The sequence below is a fragment of the Enoplosus armatus genome, chromosome 5, assembly GCF_043641665.1.
Source record: "Enoplosus armatus isolate fEnoArm2 chromosome 5, fEnoArm2.hap1, whole genome shotgun sequence".
Taxonomy (NCBI): domain Eukaryota; kingdom Metazoa; phylum Chordata; class Actinopteri; order Centrarchiformes; family Enoplosidae; genus Enoplosus; species Enoplosus armatus.
The window spans coordinates 11,289,818-11,315,120 of NC_092184.1; the positions used below are offsets into that span (position 1 = coordinate 11,289,818).

General features: G+C 40.0%; 1 protein-coding gene across 1 annotated transcript in view; it reads right to left on the reverse strand.

The window, feature by feature from the left end:
- Positions 1-1,619: 1,619 nt before the first annotated feature.
- Positions 1,620-25,303, reverse strand: part of LOC139285432 (neural cell adhesion molecule 1-like) — a 51,323-nt gene continuing 27,639 nt past the window's right edge. Inside the window, exons 10-24 of the mRNA XM_070905997.1 lie at positions 21,899-21,928; positions 18,070-18,220; positions 17,675-17,862; positions 17,177-17,273; positions 15,674-15,835; positions 14,818-14,946; positions 13,877-13,891; positions 13,293-13,325; positions 12,634-12,636; positions 10,368-10,492; positions 9,581-9,761; positions 7,068-7,266; positions 5,548-5,664; positions 3,655-4,785; positions 1,620-1,740 (exon numbers count right to left, since the gene is read on the reverse strand). Coding sequence (XP_070762098.1) covers positions 1,620-1,740; positions 3,655-4,785; positions 5,548-5,664; positions 7,068-7,266; positions 9,581-9,761; positions 10,368-10,492; positions 12,634-12,636; positions 13,293-13,325; positions 13,877-13,891; positions 14,818-14,946; positions 15,674-15,835; positions 17,177-17,273; positions 17,675-17,862; positions 18,070-18,220; positions 21,899-21,928 — 2,682 coding nt within the window. The remainder of the gene's footprint in view (positions 1,741-3,654; positions 4,786-5,547; positions 5,665-7,067; positions 7,267-9,580; positions 9,762-10,367; positions 10,493-12,633; positions 12,637-13,292; positions 13,326-13,876; positions 13,892-14,817; positions 14,947-15,673; positions 15,836-17,176; positions 17,274-17,674; positions 17,863-18,069; positions 18,221-21,898; positions 21,929-25,303) is intronic.

Sequence of the window (25,303 nt, forward strand, 5' to 3'; positions counted from 1 at the left end):
AAAAAGAAATTCAAAGACCACATCACAGAACACTTGAATAACAACTGGAGGGGGAGAGAAATAAAAACAATGTGTAGTAATGCCAGAACAAGCCCCAAAGGTAACACTCATTAAATCAATATGAGAACTGTTTCCCCCCAAACAAACATGGGCACGTCTATCTGCCTTGAAGTTATACGTTATGAAGTACTGACTGAATTCATGCCAAGGCTCAAAACACCTTCCTTCACTATAGCTGGCAATATATAGTGCTGTGACCAGAGACGGACAGTTTTATACACTACACGTGTTATAATGACCACATTAGTCCATTTATCATACTTTTCTTCTAGTAATACAATATATTAAATCAAAAGAAGAGGCTAAATCTCTCACGACGAAGCTATGCAGATTATCATAGAAACTGATGACAAGACAAATCTATTGACACACAGGCACAGTGCACAAGCTTGCAGGCAGGAAATGGAAAAGAAATCTTTGTAGTTTTTAAATAGTACAAAAAGGCTTTTTTATTTTTTCATTTTTTTTGCTTCAAAAGCACAACTCAAAGTACGAAGCCAGACCTTTGATCTGCTTTAATGTGAGGAAGAAACAATAGCTATCGTAGTTGTTGCCCCCCAAACAAATACGTGGCGTATATATTTAGCACAAGATCATAAAACATTCGCTTGATTTGCGGTTCTTCAACCCCTCGGCTGAGAATCTGCAGTTCTGCTGGCATTTTTTTGTCTTTCTGTGAATGTTTGTGCTCAATGAGTTGCCTTTTTTTTTAATAATCAAATACATTTTATTAATGAATATTGTGGTAAGGCAGTGGCAGACTGAATACATTTGATCACAAAATGGGCCAATTCTGATCTGATCGCTCACACTGTCGACATGTGATTCTCTCTTTTCCCCCTGCAGCTGGCTGTGGGTTAATCCTGTATTTTTATAACCATAACAAATATGGTTATAATCCAAACATTGAACTCGAGCCTATGTTTAATCAATGCCAGCGTATCTGTGAGAGATGACACATCCCTGTAACAGACAAAATGAAACCAAAAACCTTGTAAACAAAAAAACAAAAACTTTACAACCACTTGCAGGTCAGACATGCAGAACAAGCTATTTAATGAGACTAGCCCACAAAATAAAGTCCAAACAAAAAAAGCAACAGTTTCACATTTGAACAGTTGAACATGAAAATAAGAAAAATAATTTCTATATATAGTCCGTTTTTTTTTAAAACATTTCTCATAATAATCCAATATTTGTGCGCAATTGCAATTCAAACTATAAGCACGATAGAAAGTCTAACTTCATATATTTACCAAGCGATCATTATAATAAGAGATTGTTCTTAAATTGACTGGTTAAATAAAATAACAATAAAAAAATAAAATAAATCTCTTATGACCTAATGATAAACTCCTTGGGTGTAGTAAACATTTCATGAATGAAACCAGAAATTAAAGCACAGTCAAAGTGCGCTCTAACCAATCGACACGTGTGTGTGTGTTGTTTTAAATATGTAGTTAAGGGCACTGGAAATCAAAACTCCTGCAGTGTTTTCTCGCTCGTAGCCGCTGCTGCTGCAAAAATGTTTTGGATCGGGCTGGGGTTTCCCCGGCCCATCATGCTTTGCTCTCAGTGGTATTTGTCTGTATGACACTGTTGTGTTCTGCAGCGATCTCCGTCAGGGCGTTTGATAATTCTGCCTCCTCCAGTTTCCCTTTCTCATCAGAAAAAATCTTCCTGCAACGGGAAAAGGAGAGAGCACAAAATTAGACAATCTGGTCGTCTCTGGCAAGAACACAAAAAAACTCTGAGCAAACAGACACTTTGGTTGAACACAGTTTTAACCATTTATTCTCAATGACGTCTTCACCCAATATGTAAGAAGACACTGTATGCATCTAGAGGTCTTTTTACATATTTCTTCACCACCTTGACAACAGTCAGATAAAATTAAACAAAACATAATGACATACCCATATAATCCGTCCTGTATCGACTAGCCTTCCTGTGTTTGGCAAATATGATCTATTAATCAGTCACTTCAAAGAGACTAAGATGGCACAGTAAATGAGCCCTGGGCTTGTGCTATGTGATATCCACGTTCGACTTAAAGCAGTGAAGCACAGTATCTAGATCCTGCCTGCAGCTCCTCTCCTCTCTTCTGCAGTTCAGAGCAGGAAAACACCGTCTAGCCTCTGTTCTCTTTGGCAGAGCTGCAGAGTTGGTGAGGATTAAGGCAACATTCAGAGGCGAACAGTTACTGCCCGAGACGAAACATCTTGTCGTCAAAATAAAGCCCCTTTCAGACATGAAACACGTAACATCCGTCTGTCTGTTGAAGTGTTTTGTGATTCAGGTGTTATGGTTTTATTCAGACATGACAGGGCTGCCACAATGCTTGTGCGATATTGCCATCTGCTGCACGAGAGGGAGTAGTGGCACCGCTGAGTTGAAAGTAATGATGGCTCCACAGGCTGCTGTGATTGATTTTAAAAGCGTATTTTCCTGTTGATGCCTTAATTAATGACTGTCCAGAGCAAGAGGGATGCTCGCCCCCCAATAAATGTTCTCAATTTCATAATTGAATACAGAATTCTCTCGTCTATTTTCCAATGTCAAGTTGGCACTCTCGTTTTAATTACGATTTGTTCAGACTCTGTAAGTGTTTCATTTCATCCATGCAGCCGGGCATGAAAGAGTCACAAATATAGGGAGGGAGGTCTGATTGTTCTTCAAAGAGGTTTTTTTTTTACTATTTAGTCACGCAGGGAGAAAAATAAATTTTTATGGACTGAGGAGAATTATTTTCTTTGTACACAAGGGATGATAATTAAGTGAAACATTTGCTACGTGCATTTAATTTCTCTCTGTGTATTTAACTGTGCAGCTGCAGTTAAATGTGTTAGCGCCGGGTTATGCTCTGAAAGAACTGGTTTGCCCGACGTGTCGCTGGACCAAGTTAGAAGGCAGGAGTGTTCACATCTGATAATCCGTATAAATATCAGGATAACGGCGTTCCCATTCGCACAGTCTGGAAGGTATTTATAGTGACGCACACGTTAGTAAACACAAAGTGACAGAAATAGTTGTGCAACAGATGAAAGAGAGCTTTAGAGAGAGACGTTCAAACCCCTGCTTGCTATCTCACCTCTGCACACCAGGCCAATCAGTGCACAAAGTGGGTGTGAATGTGGGATTGTCAGTTTTGATTAGTTTGTCAGACAGATGGGGGGAGGGGTCCGAAGCTGTTCAACAAACCGTCAAACACTTCTGATGAAGCATCCTGGCAGCGTTTAATTCAGACTTGTGTCATGTTGGACGTTTCACAGAAACGTTTCTCGGCTTTATGTAACCAGGTGCATGTCTGAAAGGGGCTCAACTATTCTTGTGGTGAATGTTGCAGAAAGTGGAGACCCCACGATGGAGAACTGTTACACACAAGCATTAAAGAAACAGAACCATCAAATCACTCGTTTATCACAATCCACAACATCTTACTAATAATTATCCCAATGTCATTACCACAGTTTACCATTACAATATTTCATATTGTGTGGTCAATGGCAAGATGCGGTGGTGAATGAATGGGCATACAAGTTGCATACACACACACTCACACACACACAGATAAACCTCTAGAGGGAGCCGTACTCATCGTTGACAGGAGGAGCAGTCTTGGCCAGAGTCTCTGATGCCTCCAGAACTGGGCCTGAGGGGGGGAGGTCTGCTCCGTCTCCATTGGGCAGAGAGGGGGCAGAGGGCGGGCTCTCTAAGCTAATAAGGTCTGAGGGTGGCAGGGGGGGTCTTTCTGTCCCATTTGTCAGCTCTAACTCTAAATTCGCACGTTTGGGCCCCATGTTAGAGGTTAGAAAGTCATACGTGTCTGGCGGCGATGTGAGGAGATCATTTGAGACTGGTGCATCAAGACCAGCGGGGGCAAGAGTAGAAGAGATAGGAGTAACAGGAAAAGGAGAGAGCACGTCTGCAACTAGAGGAGCAGATTCTTCAGCATCCAGGACTTTAAGAGCACCGTGGATCACTGAAGGAGCGCTGGTTGCAGCATCTTTGGCAGTGGGAATGTTGTTATCAACAATTTGGTCAGCAGGTTTATTATTAGTGTCAAAGGCAGTAAGGCTACGCCCACTAGGATCTGGGGCAGTTTTAGAATCGGGGTCTGGCTTCGGACGGGCAGTGGTTGCTAGAGTGGAGGCAGTTTGCGCTGGTGTCTCTGTGTCTAAGGCTACAGTGTGTGGCTGTATGGGAAGCTTGGCGACCGGCGGCCTCGGAGCAGGTTTCTTGGTGTCAAGAGCGGGAGAGGATGATGGGGAAGACGCAGCCAGTGGAGATACAGGGGGGCTACTTTTAGCGTTCAGAGCAGCAAGCTTAGGAGAGTGTCTACGCTTCGGTGGTATCGGGGTCCCAGATTTTTGAGCTTTGGTCCATTCAGGGGTACAAGGAGGAGTGGTTATTTTCTCCTGTTCTTCCGGGGTGTTACTTCCTCTTTGTTCTACTAATGGGGCCATTTTAGCTTCGACAGCAGAGGTGGAGAAGAGGGGAGTCGGCGGGGCGGTGTTCGACTCTGGAGTCGGGGCCGGGGCCGGGACAGGGGTAGGTGAGGGGTCTGAGGGGTCGTTGGCAGGGGTAGACAGGCTACAAGTGAGGGTAGTGGTCTCGCTAGAGGGGCTGTCCTGAGCGGGGTCAATTGTTGCAGTGCCTGTGTCAGAGTTGGTGGCTACGGAGGAGAGGGTGTCCAGTGCCAGAGCAGCAGTGAAAGCCGCCAGCCTGAGAGAGCAGGGAGAGAACAGAGACACACAGACTAGACACCAGGGTGACTGTGACAGAGGAAGGGTGGCCCGGACGAGAGCATGCAGAGGGATTAGTTGGCTTTAGAAATTCACACAAACATAGACAAAGCAAATAAAAAACAGCAAATATTAAGCCTAGTGAGAAAAAGAAACAAAGAAAAAGAGGCGTCATGCTGTGAGTGAACATTAAAGGATACATCCCATACACACACCAACATGGAGTACACCGACTCGGAAAACTAATGTGCTAAAAAAAAGAAAAAGCACCAGTCTTCCTGCAGAAAACTACAGCACCACGCAGAACCACCTATAAGGGTTAAACAGTACCAGTGACAATCTCATACTGTGTAATCTAATTTTTCCAGGCTGCTGATATGAGCGATGGCTTGCTGAGGTTGTCAAATGGCTTCATATGACTTGACCACACTCAAGAGAACAAGAGCCTTTCTGTGTCTTTAACTGGTATTGCTTCAACCTTCATATAATGAGACAGAAAATCTCCAAAAGCTGGAGAAGAAACACAAAGTGCAGTAATCCCTCTGAAAGGGAGTAAAAACGGAAAAGCAACACAGTTCAGTGGACTCCACTCAAGAATGACCTGAACTTTTCAGTAATTTCAAGGGTCAAATTTTGTCCTGTTGAATAAGATAATTATTCTTTGAAGTGGAGTGCAATGTACAACAGCTAAAAGGACTTGAGCGGCAAAAAGGCCGTGTGCTGTTTGTCAATTTCTACTCACTCTGGCTCTGTGAGAGGCGTGGTTTCATTGGGTTCTGTCGGCCCGGCTGCGTTATGATTGGCTGTGCACTCGTCCTCTGTTCTGACTTCCACTATTGGCTCTTTGGACTCGTCTTTCCTGTAGGACAGAGAGACAAATATCTTGGTAAAATACAGTTATCATGTCTGCCACAATGAGCAGCAAGAAAAGGTGATACAGGAGCAGTAGACAGTGAACGTCAGACTACAAATGGGTTATCTTTTCAACTCTACTTCAGTCTGAATATTCCAGTCGGCTAACTCGTACATGTGGCTGTATTTTAGTGAAACTGGTAGTGTGAAATGTAGCACCAATCAATACACAATGCATCTTCCCACTCAAATTGATTTCAACTGTGTTATTGTGCACATGAGAGTCTTTGTTCAATGCTTCACTTAAACCCAGCATCCTTCATATTTTCACTGAAGGAGATCTTCACATTTAGGAAGGGTTATATTCAGAGAATGAATTTCCCTACGGGGATCAATAAAGGATAACTTAACTTATTGATTTGTGTATTTTTCCTGTTCCTGTGGAGACTGAGCGGACCATAATGCACTGCTGTAACAACACATATTCATTTTGCTCAAGAGGACCAACTGTTTTTTTTTCCCATCCCCAGTTATCTCTTGCTTTATCAGCCTAAACATAAAATTCTTCCTCAGTGTCAGTCCTCGAAAGGCCAGTAGACAAAGAAGACTTAGGCAAAATGTAAACAACAAAAAGATCAATTAGAACAACTAAAAAAAATAATGCCTGGAGGAAATTTAAGAGCTGAAGGGAACTACAGAGTCAAGTGATAATTCTCAGTGTTTGTCACAGCAAATGCTACTTTTCACATTACACATAAGTCGTTTTTGGATCGAAGGAACCTTTTCATAGTTCTAAGAACAGTTAGAGGATCCTGCCCCCTTTTATTGTTTTATTTGTATTGTGCAAGAACTGAGAACGATCGTAGTCCTTAGAACGCCATTTTGAGGGACTTTTTTTAGCTCCTACTTCTCCCAGCACAAGAGGAACCTTGAGTTACTTAAGTGTACGTTGATTTGTCAAACACAAGCCAATGCAGCACCGGCAACCGCCATCTTTAAAAACCTGAGTAACGGCTCGTAACTTAAAAAATGTACCAAAACACGGACAAATGAACCGCAGCGGAATATAAAAACCTTGTGTGTGACGTTGCCACACCAACCGCCGGCCGGCTTACGTCACTTCAGCATTCCTCTTGGCAGTGTGAATGCAAACAGAAAAAAAAAGCCCTTGATGGTATGTAGTTCTCGGGGGAGCTCCCCAGTGAGCAGCTCCTCTCAGGGAGTCCCTAAAACGGTTTGGTCCGAAAATGATCCATTGTCAATATAGAAATATTGATTAGAGCAACTTCAACAAGTTTAAAAAAGGAATATTGGGTCCTACAGTATAACTGGACCTTCATTTTAATCTGGCCAAGGGTCACTGTTTGAAAGATTGTTGAACTGCATGTAGTTGTTGTCACAGATACTCACATGAAGGCTGCCTTGCCCTCCTCCAAGTTGTGTCCTTTGGTGCCTGTGCCTGATTTGCCGCAGAGGCACATGATGAGGCCACATTTGTTGACAAAGTAACAGGTGACATCCACAGCGAGCAGCAGGAGTACAAATGCTACAACAAGGATCCCTGCCCAGAGCATGATACCCTTGGAGAGCGCCGCCTCATCACCCAAATCTGCCAGACAAGAGAGAAGAGAGGGAGAGCGCTGAACAACTGTAGCTTGACACAGTTTTATAGAAACAGCCATGAACAACTGGAAAAAAGTGCTGCTATGCTACTGTAACCACAAATAGTTCCATAAAACAGAAACAACTCACCTGCTACGAGCAGTGATACGTTCTAGTTGTCTCAGCATGAATTTAGATGCAGTGTGATGTGTTTGTGTAGACTGCTATTCAATTATTTATATAACTTTAAATATGAGGTGTGTTGAGAAATTGATATGCAACGGCTGTCCTTTAAAAAGACATAAAAAATATATATTTATATTCAACCCATTTATTTGGTATTAGAAAGAAGAGCAAACCAAAGCTTACACTGCGTTGCTAGCTACCCAGAAAGTTTGTGAACATAATGAACGTGAGGCTTTTCCAAATATCACAAAAAGCTATGATGTATCTTCACAGTTTGTGTAAAGTCCATTTTAATTATAGCTGAAGACTGCAAATATCCTCTGTTTCTAGATAAATGTAACTCTTTAGATACCAATAAGTAACAAGTCATCAAGATCTGCTAGAGAATACAATGCAGCTGAGTAAAGCACCCTCCAATATAAATGTATAAAAACAGGTATTTCTGAATGATATTTGATACACATTACATGCATGAGAAGTATCTGAACATTTGTCTTAGTAATCAGCACAAAAATAACAGTTCTTATGATAATTCTGTATACAGCTTGTCAAACTGCACCAATATTATTATTATAAACATTTTTCAGTTAGGCGTTTCTGTTTTCAATAATGTAAACGTTAATGTTACGAACCTTTACAGTACATATGCATCATTTTGTGAGTGATTAAAGAATATAATACAGAGTTTATGTAAACGGACAGGCCCAACACTCAGCCTTCATTCTGTTCTAAGAGTTCTATTCTTTTTAATATAACCTCATTTCAATTCCACTATTGTTCATTACTGTAAACTGGCACCCCTGTCTGTTGTCTAGTACTGTTGACTAGCTTGCTGCTAATGCTGAGCAGAGTGAATCTGTGGGAGGCGGAGGATTTCCACTGCCTTTGGTTCAACACGTCTGTCTGGTCTGTTCTGAAGCTACACAGCACCCTTTTCTCACCCATAACAGAGACACGTCTGTCATGGACAAAGTCTGTTTTTAAGGAGTGAAAGCGTCCAGAGAGACAGCCAGGCCAGAGAAAGGCGAGCTCTCCTCTACAGTTATGGTGTGAATCCCCCCACGAAAACTATGAGAGCAGGAGTACAGTGATGAGGGACAGGATGAGTGATACCAAAGTGCATGTCACAGATGAACAGCCCTGAGTGGCTGAGAGGGGGGAACAGCACAATCCCCGACCACACCAAAATGCACACAGGTCGGGACGAAAATGTTCACGTGGTCCACCACATCAATGTCCAGGACCAGGCAAGAGAGCAGGAACATTGAGAGAGGGCATAAAGAGAGAAAGAGAATAAAGGAAGAGGAGGGGGGGAAATGAAGGGAAACAAAGAGGAAAAAAAGAGAAGGGTGGGGAAAACAGAGGAAGAGAGAAAGTGAAAATGTGTCAGGTCTAAAAAACCAAAAGTGAAAGAAAAAGAAACTGATTTCTTGTATTGAGGGAGGAAAAAAAATACAACACATCAAAGCAAAAGCACAGCACAAAGGGGGGAAACTAGACCGTGTTGGCTAGATGGTGACTCAGTGGTGGGTGAGTGGGAAATGCTTTAGATTGGAAAATGAATTAGAACAGAAGTGAGAGGAAGACATAATGGTCTGTTAGGACGTTTCAGCAAAGCACTCTGCAGTGTCTAGCACCTAAAGGGAATGTGACAAGCTGTGTGGTTTTTCTACGGTTGGTAAAATACCTTCAGCTGCAGTTAAGACCTCAAGGTACAAGTTAATCAGTTGTTATCAAGGGTCAATTTGCAGGCTGCTTCCGCACAGGGACAAACTATCCACTCTAGCTGCTATTTTAACTGTAAACAAAGCTTAAGAAAAACTACAGTCATTCAGAGGAAATCATTTCATCCTCTGAGGAAGGAGCCTGTCCCAGTTCTGCGAGCGCAAACTCAAGCTCATTGAGCTAGGGCTGTCAAAACTTTAAAGTGAGAAAATTCAGCCGGAAAATCATTCCTGGGTCACCGCCGTCCAGGAAATCTATTTTTTCTGTAGATTTAGTTAGTTGTCATTCACCTTTCAGAGTTGGAGAGTTAAAAATAGAATGTGACGCTCTGGTTTTGAGCTTTGAGTTTGGCTCCTCAGTTTTCTGGCTGTTTAGTTCCAGTTTAGTGTGAGCAACCTGAGGGACGGTACCTGGGATGGCATCTGGCTCTGTGGACGTCCTGAAGGACATGGTTGCTGGCTGGGACTTGCCCTTCTGGTTCTCTGCCACCACGTAGACATTGTACTCGGTGTCCCAGTCCAACCCCCTGAGAACCAGGTACTCGCTGTCGCTGGGCATCCGGATCTCTGGTTTCCACTGCGATGTCTGTTGCTACGGACACACAGAGAGACAGTACATGCATTTAGGGCTGCAACTAACAATTATTTTCATTGTGAATCCATCTAAACCAACTGTCTCAACCCAATGAGTTCACCCTACTATGACGTAAAACAAGTAAAAGCAAATAATTTTAACATTTGAGAAGCTTGAGCCAGCAAACTGTCTGCCATTTTTGATTGAAAGTTTCAGCTCTACATGCATTAACATGAAAACAAGACAGAATTTGGGTACAATTTTTGCATTTTAACTAATGAAGATTCATGAGATTCGTCATTAGGGCTACAACTAACATTCATTATATTCACTGATGATTAATCTGCCAATTAAGTTCTCGATAAACTGATTTATCGTTTAACCTATATAAAATGTCAGAAAAATAGCAAAAAACAACAATTTCCAAAATGGGACAACCCCAAAATATTCAGTTTTTCTATCACAAAAGACTAAGAAAACCAGCAAATATTCATATTCAAGAGGCAAGAACCAGAGAATATTTGGCATTATGCTTAAAAAATAACTCAAATGATCGCTTGATTATCAAAATAGTTGCCTTAGTTGACACAGACTAATAATTTCAGCCCTAATCCTCATACTCACTGGTTTATAGCCTACGAGATAATGTAAAATGCGCGAGCCGCCGTCATCCTGCTTTATCCAGCTGACTTTGAGGGAGTTGCCTGTGGGTTGAAGTGCCCCTTCGAGTTTAGGAGGATTGGGAGTCCCTACGGGCACACAAGAGCAAGATAGAGGTTATTTAAAGGCTCATTTAAAAGATACAGAGGACTAGAGGGTTATTTCACTGGGATAAGATTCTTTCAGTCCACCAGCACCTTTTTAAAATTGTGGGGCAAATGAAAACCAAAACCTTGATTAGAAAATAAACTGGCCTCTTTGTTGTCGTCCTTTTAAGTCACTTGCCCTTCCTGAATCGCTCGCCTCAGGATGGTATGTCTCAAGTCAGACTAATTACTAAATGACACACAGCCACATGCTTATCTGATTCAGTCCAAGTTGCTGAGTAACATTCCCCCAGTGTCACACAAGGCTTCAGGGGAAAGGGTTATTTCTCATTGACTGAAATGTTTATGTTGGATTTGCATTTCACAGCATAATAAATGGGTTCTTGCAGAGATAACCGCGGGTGAAATTTAAACTACGTTTTCCCTTTCTCAAACACATAAGAGTGATTTCCATTAAACACTTGACATATAACATACAACAATAAAGTCAAATAGAAATGTATCAGACAGCAACAGATGTATTTATCTAATCACTAGTTCTTTGTATCCATCGCAAGTATCTGATTGTGCTCCTCTGACCTGTAGAGTTCCTCAAGGGTCAGTCCTGGGACCTATTATTCTCCCATTAGGGCACATTATCCATCAGTTTGGTTGTGTTTTATCATTGCAATAACGATGATTTCCAGCTTTTTGTATCTGTGAAACTTGGAACTTTAAAATGTGGCTACTTTTGTCGTAATGAGATCAGTGCCTGGATGTCTTCTAGTTTTCCGCAGTTAAATTGACATTTTGGTCTTTGCCCCAAATGAGACTTTTGAAATTTCACATCAGCACTCACTGAAGGCTTCGAACTAAAACTTGGTTTCCAGAAACCTAGGGGTCCTTTCAGTTATTCAATCTTGTTCATTTTTAATTAAGAAACATTGCCAAAGTACACCGCTTCTTTCTAACAGCTTTAGGGAATCATCCATTGTTTTGTCTCCTCAAGTCTTAACTATTGTGCTGCATGGTATTCTTGTTTAAGCCAAGAAGCTGTAGAACGTCTATAATTAGTTTTAAATTCTGCTGCCTGATTACCAACTACAGTAGGTGCTGGCTTCACTACTCTGGCTTCCTGTCAAATTTCAGATTAAAATCAAAATCCTTCCAATTACTTTTAAGTGGTTTCACAAATTGGCTCCACCATATACCAGTGAGCTGATACCATACAGGTCCAGTAGACCTCATGGTTGTTTCCCATTCAAAGTTGAAGCCCCGTGGTGACCAAGCTCTTGCTGTCCTGACTCCCAGGTTATGGAAAAGTCTCCCTTTGGAGGTCAGCAAACTGAGTGTTGAATCTCATTTCATGACCTATTTATTCTCAAAAGCATTTGATGCCCCCTTACCCTGATGTGTTCTTATTCTTTAACAGCTTGTCTTTAATTTAAATATTTATTCAACTTTTTTATTCTTTTTTATGTTACTGTAAAGGACTTTGTAACCCTGGCTGAGAAAACATAAACACAATATAAGTATTACTGACGAACTTACTGACAGGCAACAAAAAAGAGGTGCATAGTGGTTAGTCTTCATACTCAGACTTGTGGTTAAATCGGCCCAAGTTAGTTGATTTACCCTTTTAATGCATGGACTTCTGTCTAAGGTTAAACATGATAAACAATATGGAGGACAAAATGCACACGGTAGATTTTGCTCTCAGCACGAATACTAAAAGCTCTTGATTGAGAACCAGAGCAAACTGCAGTTTTCTGCAGGTGTGTTGGGTAGACAGTGATTATGATTCTCCTGTGATTAGATGAAACTGTGTTTATTACGCACTTGATTTACAGAAACACATCCTATAAGGAGGAGAGGTAACATCCTTTTAGGTAGCAGGCTATCAATACTATCCGAGTGATGCTGATATTAAACACTCCTGACTGTTATATATTACCTTGAAGACAGCTTTGGCTCTAGCTCATTTATCCTGCTGAGGCAAAATGTCTACACAACTGATTAATAGGATTTAGGTAGACATGCATTACATGACTGCATAGAAGCAATTAATGTGTTGTTTAACTGTGGGGTTTTCCTGTGAAAGTTAGGGATCTTCTTTTTAAAAAAAACCTGTGACAGTAAGTTACCTTCTGCAGGGTGGAGGGGGGTCATCAGAACCATGCAAGCCAAATAACAGTCACAGTCACATGAAATGACACATGTGAGTGGTTGAAAGAGGAAGGAGGACATGAAAGACAGAGCAGACAACAGAACATAGAGAGAGGACAAAAAACCATATGGATTCACAACAAGGCTTTTCATATTAATAAACACAACGACTGAGCACATAGACATCTAACAGCTTTATCCTCTCAACTTTAAAAACTTTAGAATTTGCAAGGCAGCTAATTTAATCAATGCTGATGGGCCTAATCCAAACGAAAACATTCCCAAATGACACCAAATAGCTGGAGCCAGAGGGGAAATGTGCAGCTTTTGAAATGCAGAGATTTGGCGTCATTAAGCCAATTAACTCACAAGCCACAAATCAAAATGATATTAATATTCATATTTGGTTAACTCCGCTATCAACCCAAGAGATGTGGGTGACATCAAATCTACAGGTAACAGACACAGAGGAGTTTGCATCGATGATCAGGCCACACAAGGTCATAGTTTCTAGAAACAATATATGTATTTTTCTACTCTTTGAAGTTATCACAAATGCAGCTAATCAGTAGGGATGATGGGGTTATCCTGTCGGGACAGAAACAGCTACAGCTATTATCCTCACTACAGAACAAACCTGTGTCTTCAGTGAAAAAACGAAAAATGCCGTCTAGAGACATAAAAGAGAAGATATCAGGCAATCAGAATCAGTTGTCTGCTCAAATGACTACCTGAATCTCTGTAATAACACTTCACTGAAGAGTTTAGCGAGACTCATTTCTGGCAGACTGCGCCAGAGAAGCAAGAGGAAACCAAACACTTTATTTAATGATTGCCACATTTAAGATTAGAAGGAGACAGAGGCAGCACACATGGAACTGAAAGGCTGTTCTCTGATCTGCCCTGCTACTTAGTCCTAAATTAACAATTATTGAACCATCAACCATAAAAAATTGAAGCCAATAAATTATGTTATGTTATGTTATAGATCCCTCTGACCAGTTAAGACAGCAGATGTCAATAACAACACAGAGACTGAAGTGCATATTAACGAAAGATATATTAATGATAAAATGTGCCGACTTGAGTGGGATTAAATTAATAACAGAAAATCTATGTTTGTCTGTCATTTTCCAATTTAATACAGATGAACAACATTTCAAACCACCTAATACATGGAAGGTGAAAATTAAAGTGAACAAAAAGAGATGAAGCACTTACTTTTGTAAGTGTAGCCTGATGGATAAAACAGACAGATGAGCAAATGGATAAAAAAAAAAAAGATGATTAAAATTAAGGTATGAGGAGATGATCAGCATGCAAACAACATGAATCATGTCCAAAAATGAAAATGGGATCAATTATGAGTCAACATTCAATGTGAAGCCAACAGGGAGGAGCAGGTTCTCCTTCAAAAAAAACAAAAAAAACATGCATCCCCAACCAACAGAGGGGGCTAAAAACTAAATAATGGGTTCAAGATTCAAAGAACCAAGTTATAACTCTCTGTTTCATATTCTAATTCATGGTTTACAAGCACAGAATGAGCCTAATAAAGTACTGTGAAACTGTGGATTTTAAATGATTGCGCGGCTGGATCCAAGTGTGACCTAAGTGATAAAATCAGAGTGCAATTTAATGCGTAAAATAGCAACATGGTGTTAAACCAGTTGGACTTAATGACTAAAATGTTTCCTGAATTTGTAGATTTCAAGGTCCCTCAATGGAAAAACTAAACAAACAAATGGAGGGACCTTAAAATCTAAGAATGCAGGAACATTTTTGTCATTAAGTCCAACTGGTTTCACACCATCTTGGACGTCGACAAACAAGGATGTCAGTGAGTTAGTTCCTGTTGTCAGTTTTACTCCTGGACAAACAAAAAGACTTGGAAGAGGACAGACGTAGACTGAAAAGACACTGTTGGAAGCTTTTGTGACACAGTCCAAACAGTCTCCCTGCTGACTTTTGGTGTCCAGCAGCAGACAAACTCTTGTCTTCAATGGGTTTTATAGATCTGTGATGACATGGATAAGCACTTCCTACTCCAAAACATTGAAGAGAAGACACATTAGAGGGAATGTGTTTGTGGAGACACAGGTCAAAAAGGTCTGATAAAAGCTCTAAAGTGTTCAGTAAAGTGTGCAACATGTGCCACTTACGGACAGGCTCCGTCTTGAAGAACTCAGCGGGGCTGCTTTCACCTTCACCCTTGCCGTTGATGGCTGACAGCTTCACTTCGTAGCTGGTCTCTGGCTTCAGGCCTGTGATAGTCACCTCACTGACGGAGCCTGTTACAATATATCAGAGGCAGAGCAATCCCCGTTGAGAACACCTTGATAATTCTGATTAGCGGTAAACCAAACACAGCCCCTGTTCAAACCATACATGCATAATTAATTCCATCACGGGAAAACACTGATTAGCTCAATTCTCATTTCATTCCAACAATGTTTAAACAACAGATAAATCTATTTAGAGATGGTCTAAAAGGTTTAAACCCGGAGATACACAGAAGCAGAAATACCTGACAGCTGTTTCAAAGCCATCCTCTTGCAGCATCAACCTAAATGTTTAGATTACTTTTGACGTCCTTACTTTTCATCTCAAAATAATATAACTATTTTTAATTTATTGCTTAAACTTGTTTCATGATTTTCATTCGGAGTTTTGTATCTCTTGTGTAACACTATATAACAAAAGTTTAATCTCATTCAGTGTCCTCAACAAGACCTCAACAAAGAAAATGTAGTACTCTTTCCATAGCAAAACAAATGGCTGACATTATTATGGATATTTTTACAATATTCACATGTATTTCCATATCACAAACATATGATGATAATAAAATATAATAAAAATGTCTAATGGGTTCCAATGTTATGCCTTGCATGAAAGAAAAACATTCACATGTATAAAACGAAACCTTACACAACAAATTTTGTTGGCTTTTAATTACAATTAGCTTGAAATCCCCCAAAACAGCACCATCATTTTTGTTTTGATTTGTGTTCTTACCATCTTGGACCATGTCATGCCAACTGCCCCTGCCCTGAGCCCTCCATGCCGCTCTGTATTTCAGGACTGGAACGCCTCCAGTGGATTCAGGCTCCTCAAACTGGATCTGTGCTGTGGTGGAGAAGGGTCTCACCTCGCTGATGGATGGAGATGATGGCACCTCTGGTAAAGGGAGGAAATGCGGTGCGATTACAACAATAACTGTAAGATTGCAGCACGCCAACGCTGTCAGACTCCATTGTTCCATTACAATAACAGACTGAGCTCACAGCTTCTAATAGATCCAAAATGCGTCTAAAAAACATCTTACGCTTTGTAAGAAATCTATGATTTGTGACATTAATGCTGTTTCTCGGGCACTGAAAGCTGCATATTCTTGACAACATTTCAGAAAAGAAAAATGCAGGAAAAATATTCAGATGCTGCTATGACGAAATGCTTCAAGTACAAGCCGGTCCAAAGTCAGCCTGAAATGATAATAATTGCACAAGATAACCACAGAAAATAATGAGCTGCTTAGCTGCTGTAAGTTAAAAAAAGCTAAAGCTTTGAGAGATTTTGATAAAAGCTGGAAAAAGATTTTAGCAGTCAGCTAAGCACAACCTAATGTTTCAATATAATGTAAATATCCTGAAACAGCTGGCCCTGAAGGAGATGCAAAATCAAGTTGAAATCAAGACTTTTGTCATTACTATGCGTCCCTAAATGTTGGATTTGTGGAGAGAACGTCGACCTGTAGAGTACACAATTAATTTAAACCATTGAGATTGGTGGGTCCTGGTGGCTGGTGTGAGCACAGTTCTGTACTGAATCTCTTTGATCTGCGAAATGAAAAGGCGCACTATGATTACAGTGGTTACCCATGTTCTGCTCTGAAGGAAGAATGTGGTGTTTTCAATTCATTTACTTCAGATTGTGGCTTACGAGTGGCATTATCTCTCTCCTCCATTTGTCTAATGTGCTGGTGAGTATATGGTCTATGGTATCAGCTGGTGGTGAGTCGATGTTACAATGAAGTGTTGTAACTTTGATTAAATTGTCTTTTAATTCATAATAGACGCATGCTAAAACCTTGGGTGTGCACAGTACTAAGTGAAATCCTCAGAGCAGCTGTGTTTTGTAAACAACCAGAGGGAAATGAACATTAAATTATCTGGTGTTGGTTACGTTGCCATTTCATCTAAATGTATCATCCATCTAAATAAACACTGCTCTGTGTAATCTCACATTGTGGTAGGTGTTTTGGTCTAATGTGTTTTGAATATGGGTGAAAAATCTATTCCTGGAGCCAGGAAAAGCCTTGCGCATTACTCACAATTTAATTTGTGTGCTCCAGTGACATTTACCTCAACTACTGATTATTTATTTGTTATCACAAATAATCACAAATCAATGTTCTAAGCATTTATAGAAAATGCATGAGACGTCGCTCTATCATCTATAATCCTTCAAATTTTGAACATATAAATTCAAAACAACAAAGCGCTACGAATCACAACTGACCGGCCTGAATGAGGAGGAACTCCTTGGACTCTGTGCCCATCTCATTTGAGGCAGTGCAGTTATAGCTCCCAAAGTCATTTTCAGATTCGGGGGTTATCTGGAGGAAGCAGAGAAAAAAAAACAGGAAGTAAATATATGAAGGGCAGTGTACCAAAACAGATGAACAAACTTGTGTGTCAAACACTCAGAAGGTGACCTTTTTGTTTGTCCATTAGAGTAGCCTATTTTTATTTGTTGCTGTGAGCTTTCCTGCTGCTGAATTATTCATCAGATCTTTTTTTTCCCACAATGGAGCTGAAAGAAAACCCTTCACTTCAAGTCTATGCTCATGAAATCTTGATGACATAAGAGGTGTGTGTGTGTGTGTGTGTGTGTGTGTGTGTGTACCTGGAAAGACTATGCATATATGTGTACACTTATTTTATGGACTGTAAATTGTGGTTTGACTTTGTGTGTGTGTGTGTGTGTGTGTGTGTGTGTGTGTGTGTGTGTGCACACCTGAAGGTAGCTGGATGATGGAGTTCTGAAGATCTTAATGTTGGTGGTGTTTGAGTTGGGGAGCTGCAGTCCGTCTCTCAGCCACACAATAGATACATCACTGGGATGAGCCTTGACCTCACAGCTGATATTGACAGAATTTCCCTCCCAGGTGTACACTGCCACTGCACCGTGGATCTTAGGGGCATCTAATGGAAAAAATACCTTTAGTACAGACTTTCTGCCAAAACACTTTAGATTTTGTGGTGCTTAGAAATAGTGCTGTGTACATAAAAGTGAATTTAAGAGCTTTATATGATCAGGAAATGCTTATTTTGTTCAGTTCAAAATGGTTGATGACTAACAATGCTGTTGTACGACTAAACACTTATATTAAGAGAGAAGGAAATACTTACAGCGGACCTCCAGATATGCCGGCTGATCATCCTCTCCAATGGCACTGCGTGCTGTGCAGAGGTATTGACCGGCATCTGTATATTTGACATACTTCAGAGTGAGGGAGGACACGCGAGCATCACTCCTCACCACTACATTTCCATCCAGACTCTAAATGGGAGCAGAAAATAGCTCGGTTTTAGGAAAAAAACAAAGCATTCATATCAGTTATTTTCCAGAGCCATACTGTACATTTACATCTATAGAGTACATTTCTGCAGAAAGATATCAGTGTGACCTGAAAAAAATGCCTGCTTTTAATGAGCAGAACAGACATTACATTAATGAAAAAGGCACACTCTGCTCTGTATACGTGGAAACATAAGGACACAGTTGACAACACGGGGGAGCTCATCAATAATTGATGACAGGAGGCACTAGAAACCATCTAGAGCTTTTCACACGAGGGCTTACCAACTCGTGAAATACACTGATGCACGACGATAGACAGCACAGCATTACCTTACATGCACTTTTATATTGAAGACACTTAGGGCTTAGCGTTACCGCACACAATCGTATTTTTTTAGTAGAATAACATTTTAAGTTAATCCCTTGTGGTGTTTTTTGGTCTGGTAGGTTGCAAAGCTTTCTGAACCCACATGCCCCAGTTTCAGTGATGAAGGACACATGCCAAGTCACAAACCAGGGAAATAACAACAGACAGCTGGCTAATGAGATGTGTAAATGACCTTCCTGCTCTAGAGATACCTGGTTTCATTAACTTGATATGCAGAGTTACAACATCCGACCATAAGTAGGTTCCTGACCTTCAGGTTCAACAACCTGTGTCTTGCTGTGGTTGCTGTTGTCATGTGACACTAAACTGTGGGTGTACAGTTTCAGACTGACCAAATTTCTCCTTTTAATGAAACATTTTCCCCACCAGGATATTATTAATTAAAACATGTATTATGTAGATTCTAAACCCTTAATTTTCCGTCACTAAAGATTTGGCTGAACCTCAATTTAACAGTTTATTAAGGCGGCTAATGGCGTCAGTAGATCTCAGATTCAAACCAGCTCAAATTGTGTAGTGTATTTAATGGATTTGGGACATGCAAGTGTTTTTATATTGTACTCTTTAATACAGTGAGCTTTGGTGTTTTTGTGAATTGTTCCTTTGACAAGGTGCTGCAGAACTGAACATCTAAGCCTCTCTATTGGTCGCTTTCATGGCTTTGATCCAAGCTGCAGGCCAAACAATGGCATAGATGCGTTTACACATATTGAATTAAGGCCCAGTCTGGGCAGCCATGTAAGAGAAACCCTCGTTAGTTTGTATTCAAATTCAATAGACAAAGCATGTCTGGGGCATTCATTATGCATAGCGGGTAGCAGGACCAGGGAGACACTTACATAACACACTACCCTTTTATTCTGACCCCTGTGCAGAGAGCATTCTCCCTCGACCCCTGTGGTACTGCTTCTGACTCCTGCATCTGTGCAACATGCTACACTATGTACAACCACGTTAGTCAGTATGCTTCAGTATCAAGTCCTTTTTCATTTTGTGCTCCTGCTTTTTGGAGAATGCAGCATCAAAATGTAGCCGAAGCCTGAACAACATATGGAGAGTTTCTCAGGGGCTACAGCCACTCATTCCCTATATGAAGCCCATAATGACTATATACAGAGGAAAATGATGTGCTCACTGCAATTTAATATTGTGACTTATTAATGTTTTATAACAATGGATTTTCAGTATGAATACATAATGTACCAGAGTGGTTGTCCATTGGAAACATCCTTGATCATTATTTGTTGACTTAACTGCCTTTAAGGAATAGATACAAAACCACTTTACTTTACTCTCTGTGCTATAAAACAGATGAGGGAAGAAAATAAAGACTTTCAGACAGAAGCTCCTCTAATAAATCAAACCAAACTGACAGCAGAGCTCTCCGACAGCTTCTTCAGCTTTAGCAGCAAAAGAGAGAAACACTGCTGGAACATCAGAGCATAAAATTGAGAATACACTGAGGACATGTTAAACTCATGTCTCACCAAATCTTAACTGGTCCAGCATACAAATGCACCATCCCCTGAATGTACCTTCCCTTCCGTACCTTCTCAAATCAACACCCAGCACTGCCTACGCTTCTGCAACAAACATGCTCTGCATGCTCATACTGCCTCATGCTCGTTTATAATGAGATATCTTGCAGAGACCCACTGATCAATTCAGAGTGCAGGTAGACTTTAAGACCATATCATCGTGTCAGAAAGCGAAAATTATTATTGCTGGATCCATTAATGTGCACTCACAACCTGAAACCACATATGTGCTGCAGATATGCTGCTGAGATGAAACAGTTAACTGAAATATGGTTCATACAATAAAGTAGCATAACTGTTTTTAAGCTGTGTGTGTTCTGGTTTTAGAGAAAAGTGGCACCCGCTCTTGATTATCTGAGAAGCTTGGTTATCTAGGATACATTTTTTTATTATTATTATTATTATTACTATTATACTGTTTGGGCTTTTTGTGGTTGGCTCATTTTTGTGCAGCTGATCCAAATTAAAAATAATAAAAATAAAAATAATGCATTTTAATAGCAATCCTACACAAAATATTCCCAATGCTACCACTTCAACAGCTTATTACTGCTGATGCACAAAATGTGTGAATCACAGTTTTACACAAACCTAGTAATTAGTGTCAGATGTGCCTGTTGGGGAAAGTTCTTCCTCACCTCCTGTAGTTAGTAGTGTGTGACAAGGTTTTTCATTCTAAGCGTTATTGCAGGTGTTATTAATGAAAGCATGTCACATGTCAATATTTAGTGATGAAACGGTGAAAGTAAAAAATACCGATTCTCAAAAGCTATTACAGAAAGGAGTCAAAGGAAAAGACCAATTTGCTTGATGTTCAGAGCTCCCTGCAATTTGAAAATAAAAAAGCAAGGCCTAAAAAGGTCTAAAAATACGTATGCATTTCCTGTCAAATGGTGCAAAAATATGAATAACAATGGCAACCCTGATATCTGATCTTGCAGCTGAAACGCAGATGGGCTGATCATCGATGACATACTTCGTGAGAGCACAAATTTACGTTCATTTGAAAGCCAAAAAAGACAAATTTGTACCCGCTCTGTCCTCAAGTACAGTGCACTCAGCACTAAAACTGGAGATGACAACGTGGTGTTTCTCACCAATTTTCTCACATATGTAAAACACATATTCAATAGTCAGTAAGTTGGAGAAAAGCTTATGTAGGCAGCTCTTTCTTCTGCCAATTTTCACTTTCTTTCAGAAACAGTCCCTGGCTCTGACACTCTGGGCAGCTGCACAAAGACATCTTTCATTTTCTCTTGCATACATATTCATTCATCTTTGGTCCAACAAATTAGAACTATAGATACTTATTTTATAATGTCAAAAATACATGTTGAAGTTCTAATCAATTTTGGAGAGACAACAGGTCGACAAACAGCATATAACACAATTAGCATCAAATCTATAAATGATCGACAAAAAGTAATTATAAAAGTCATATTTGAGCAGGCAAACGTCTTGTATTGACTTATGTTCTTGCAGGCAACGGTAAAGGTCCAAAGAAGGCTACTGCATGTTAAGTTTATATGGAAACCAAACAAATATAACATAGAAACAAAGACAGACAGACTCTCATTGGCCGGTTTGACGTCTGCATCTTTCTCAGGGTTTATACTCTCCCTGACCCTTATTTGATCAAGAATTTTGATCTGCATCCATCCAGAATTGAATTACACTCCCCTGACATGAAAGATGGATGGGTGTAGGAAAAAAGTCATGCATTTAGAATACCTTGTGTTGCTCGGGCCGAGTCCATGATGCCTGTAGAGGACAGAGACACAACAACAGACAAAAGGCAAAGCAATTCTTAGAAAGTAATCCTTATCCAGGAAAAGCTGGGATGCTGCACATTGCATGCAAGTATTAAGTGTCCAGTTTATATTCCGTACATCCACAGCCCCTGAGCTGAATGTCTGATTTTGCTGAAAGCCTACAGATACAATAACAGGTATTCTTTGTATTTGCCTTCTGGAGAAGCCTATTATGTGACAACAGGGGTTTTTCTTTTAAAGGTGGATTTTTGGGGGATTTTTATGGTGTGTTATTTTCTGTACTAAAAACTGGAACAACAATGCTTCTAACCCCAAAAGAAGTAAGTCTATTGGCACCACGATGGCGCAAATGCTTACAGATAAGAAGGTTATTGGTTTATCAGGAAGAGGCGATTCAATTACACTGCAACAACAGAGATATGTCGGCCTGTTTGGTAAAACTAGTACAGCAATTATCGACTCACAGTCCATTCGTGAGGCTAAAAGCAATAATGAGAATATAAAACCCAATAAAACTGAATTTACTCTGGCAATGTTCTGTCTGTCTACATCAACAAACAATAGTAAGTACCCCAGTCATCAAGTCATTGAACAACACTTGCTGTGTTTCTCAATAAGTAGTGAGGAGTTTAATAGAACCAATATGTTGCAGCTCTTCCTGCACCCCATGTGAGGCCTGCAAAAAAAATCTGTGCCTTCAGGTGGCCTGTGTTCTGTTGAGAGGTTTTGCAAGTCAGATGTTTTGCTCCGAATGTTAACAGTACTTGTATTGCAGTCTTAGATGAAGTGGTTTTTTTTTTATTGTTACGCCAAAATAGACAAATGTGATTTGCATAAATTCAGTTCCATTCGTTTCTTTCATTCAGTGGACGTTTATAAATCTACAGGCATGTTTGCTTTAACATACTTAATTTCTGTATTATAAGAATGGATGCACTACAGATTCACTAACTGACCAAAACTATATATCATATTAATAAGAACTAGGGCTGAGTTATTGTTAATTGTTATCATTAATTGCCTCTCAATACCATCATGTAGTGAGCACATCGTCATATTGAGGCATCGCAGTTCAGTTCTCATGTTTAATTGATGGAGTTATATTTCAAATGATTACACATTTTTAGAAAATTATAGTAAATAGTATTATAGTATATAACAGGCAAAACACTAAAAGCAGATTTGACGACATTTTTGACTCGGATCAACATCATTGTCAACATCATGTTATTTACAGTTCTGAGGAAATAAAATCACATATATCACGATAAGTGTCATCATAATCATGTTGGTCGTTTCTCCCTCTCTGCTGAATACAGTAAAACATCCTCCTGAATACAGAATCATTTTACATCATGACAGATAAAATGAAACCTCTGGATAACAAACAAATACTTCGAACTGTACTAGGCAACATGCTACGACAAGTTAAATCACAATGACACTGAAAAGCCCAACTCCACGAGACAAAAAGCTCTTTGGAAAGCATGCTCTATGGATTTCATGATGCTGAGAAGGAAATGTTAAGCATGACAATGAGATGTGATGGCCCACATAGCGAAAAAGTGTTGAAGCGTAACAAGCGAAATGATAAACAGCTATTTCATCAGGTGCAACAGTGAGGAAATGTGAAGTAAATGAAAGCAATCTGCTGGAATAATTGTGGGGCAAAACAGTGAATCCAACCATCAATGAATTCACATCTAAAATGGCCCCTTTATTTTCCTCTCTTAATCAATGCTGGTGGCTTATGAATAATACAAATAACATATGGTGTGTTTGTATTGAAGTACCTTAAATCACTGACAAACCTAACTCACCATTTACTATGACAATAAGCAAAATGAGGAAGACAAAAAGAGGAGACAATAAAACACTTATTAGACAAATCATCAGCTTACTGCGTGACTGTAATCTCACTCTACTGTTCTCTACTGTCACGGTAAAACACACTGCACGCCGTACATCTTTACAAACAGCAGTTGGCTGCACATCACCATAAGTGCTGAGAAAGAGCGGCAGCCCAATTAAAACAGGCAACCTAATAGTCTGGAACATCACCACCTCATCCACACACTCGTCTGCAGCGCTGCTTCTGCACTAAGTGAGCTGACAAGTATCGCTGTCATATCTGTGACAGGTGTTTGTTTAAAGACAAAAGGACAATGAACAACATGAGGGGAGCACGCATAAAAAAAAAGGAAGGCACCAAAACACATTAACTTCTCAGAGTAAACGCACAGAACAATATGGTGACGGCTCCCTTGGGACTTATCATTTTCCCAGCCCATTGTTATTCCCTACCATAGTGAATTATCCTTGCTCTTTGTGCTGACATGAATTGTAATGTCAGCGTGAAGAGGGCAATGCAGAGAGAGAAAGAAGAAATGCGCTAAACACATAAATGTACAGAACCCTGGCGGTGTTTCATTCACTGGGTGACGCCTGACTGAAACCGATGATTATGCATATTGTCATCGTCCTGTGTCATTAACTGCTGAGCCTCAGAGCCTCTGCCAGTACATCACAGAAAACTGACTAGTGTTTTAGTGAAGAAACCCTTACATCACCCCACTACTGAGCTAGCAGGCGCGCTGTTGTAAATGAGTAGCCTTTTGTGTTTGGAGAAAACAATGCTCTCTCTGCATTGGCACGCAACGCTTGAAGCATTCCTCTGTTCCAGATGCCCTGCCCAAGCCGCTGCCACACAACATTAATTATACATTTTCTTTAAGCATCTAATTACTTATAAAATAATCATGAATTTCTTTTCTCAGGTCTTTTATGTCTAGTTGGCAATCTGGATGTTAGATTTTTAAATGAGGATTTGTGTCCTGAAACTTGAAAAAATGTTTATACAAAAAACACAGATTACAGACATTAAGTGCCATCACCCAACTACAAACTTGAACGTGCTTTTAAGTTTTATAATTAGTCCTATTTCGCTACAACTTCCCTCTGTATAGTTCAAAATAGTTTCAGATAATTACAGCTTGAAAACTCCGCGCGTCAAGCAGAATGTTTAATATGTATTCAAATAAGCAAAACATTCATTATGTAGATAATGTACAAAGCATGGATAAATACTTCATTTACATTTTCAGTTATTAAACAGACACACTTATCTAGAGCGACTCGCAGCGAATGCATTCAAAGGACTGAAACAACCGAAAACCACACAGAGTCGATGAAAGTTTTAAAATAAATATATAAACACTTAACTTTAATAGCCGTATAAACAAAAACAAAACTATCCCCAGATAAGCACCAATTTGAATTTGAAACCTAACTCTAAGCAGGCATACACCCACGAGTGTACAACAGTTTTTGAACATAGCGCTGCTTTTCTATTGTGTGCTACAGT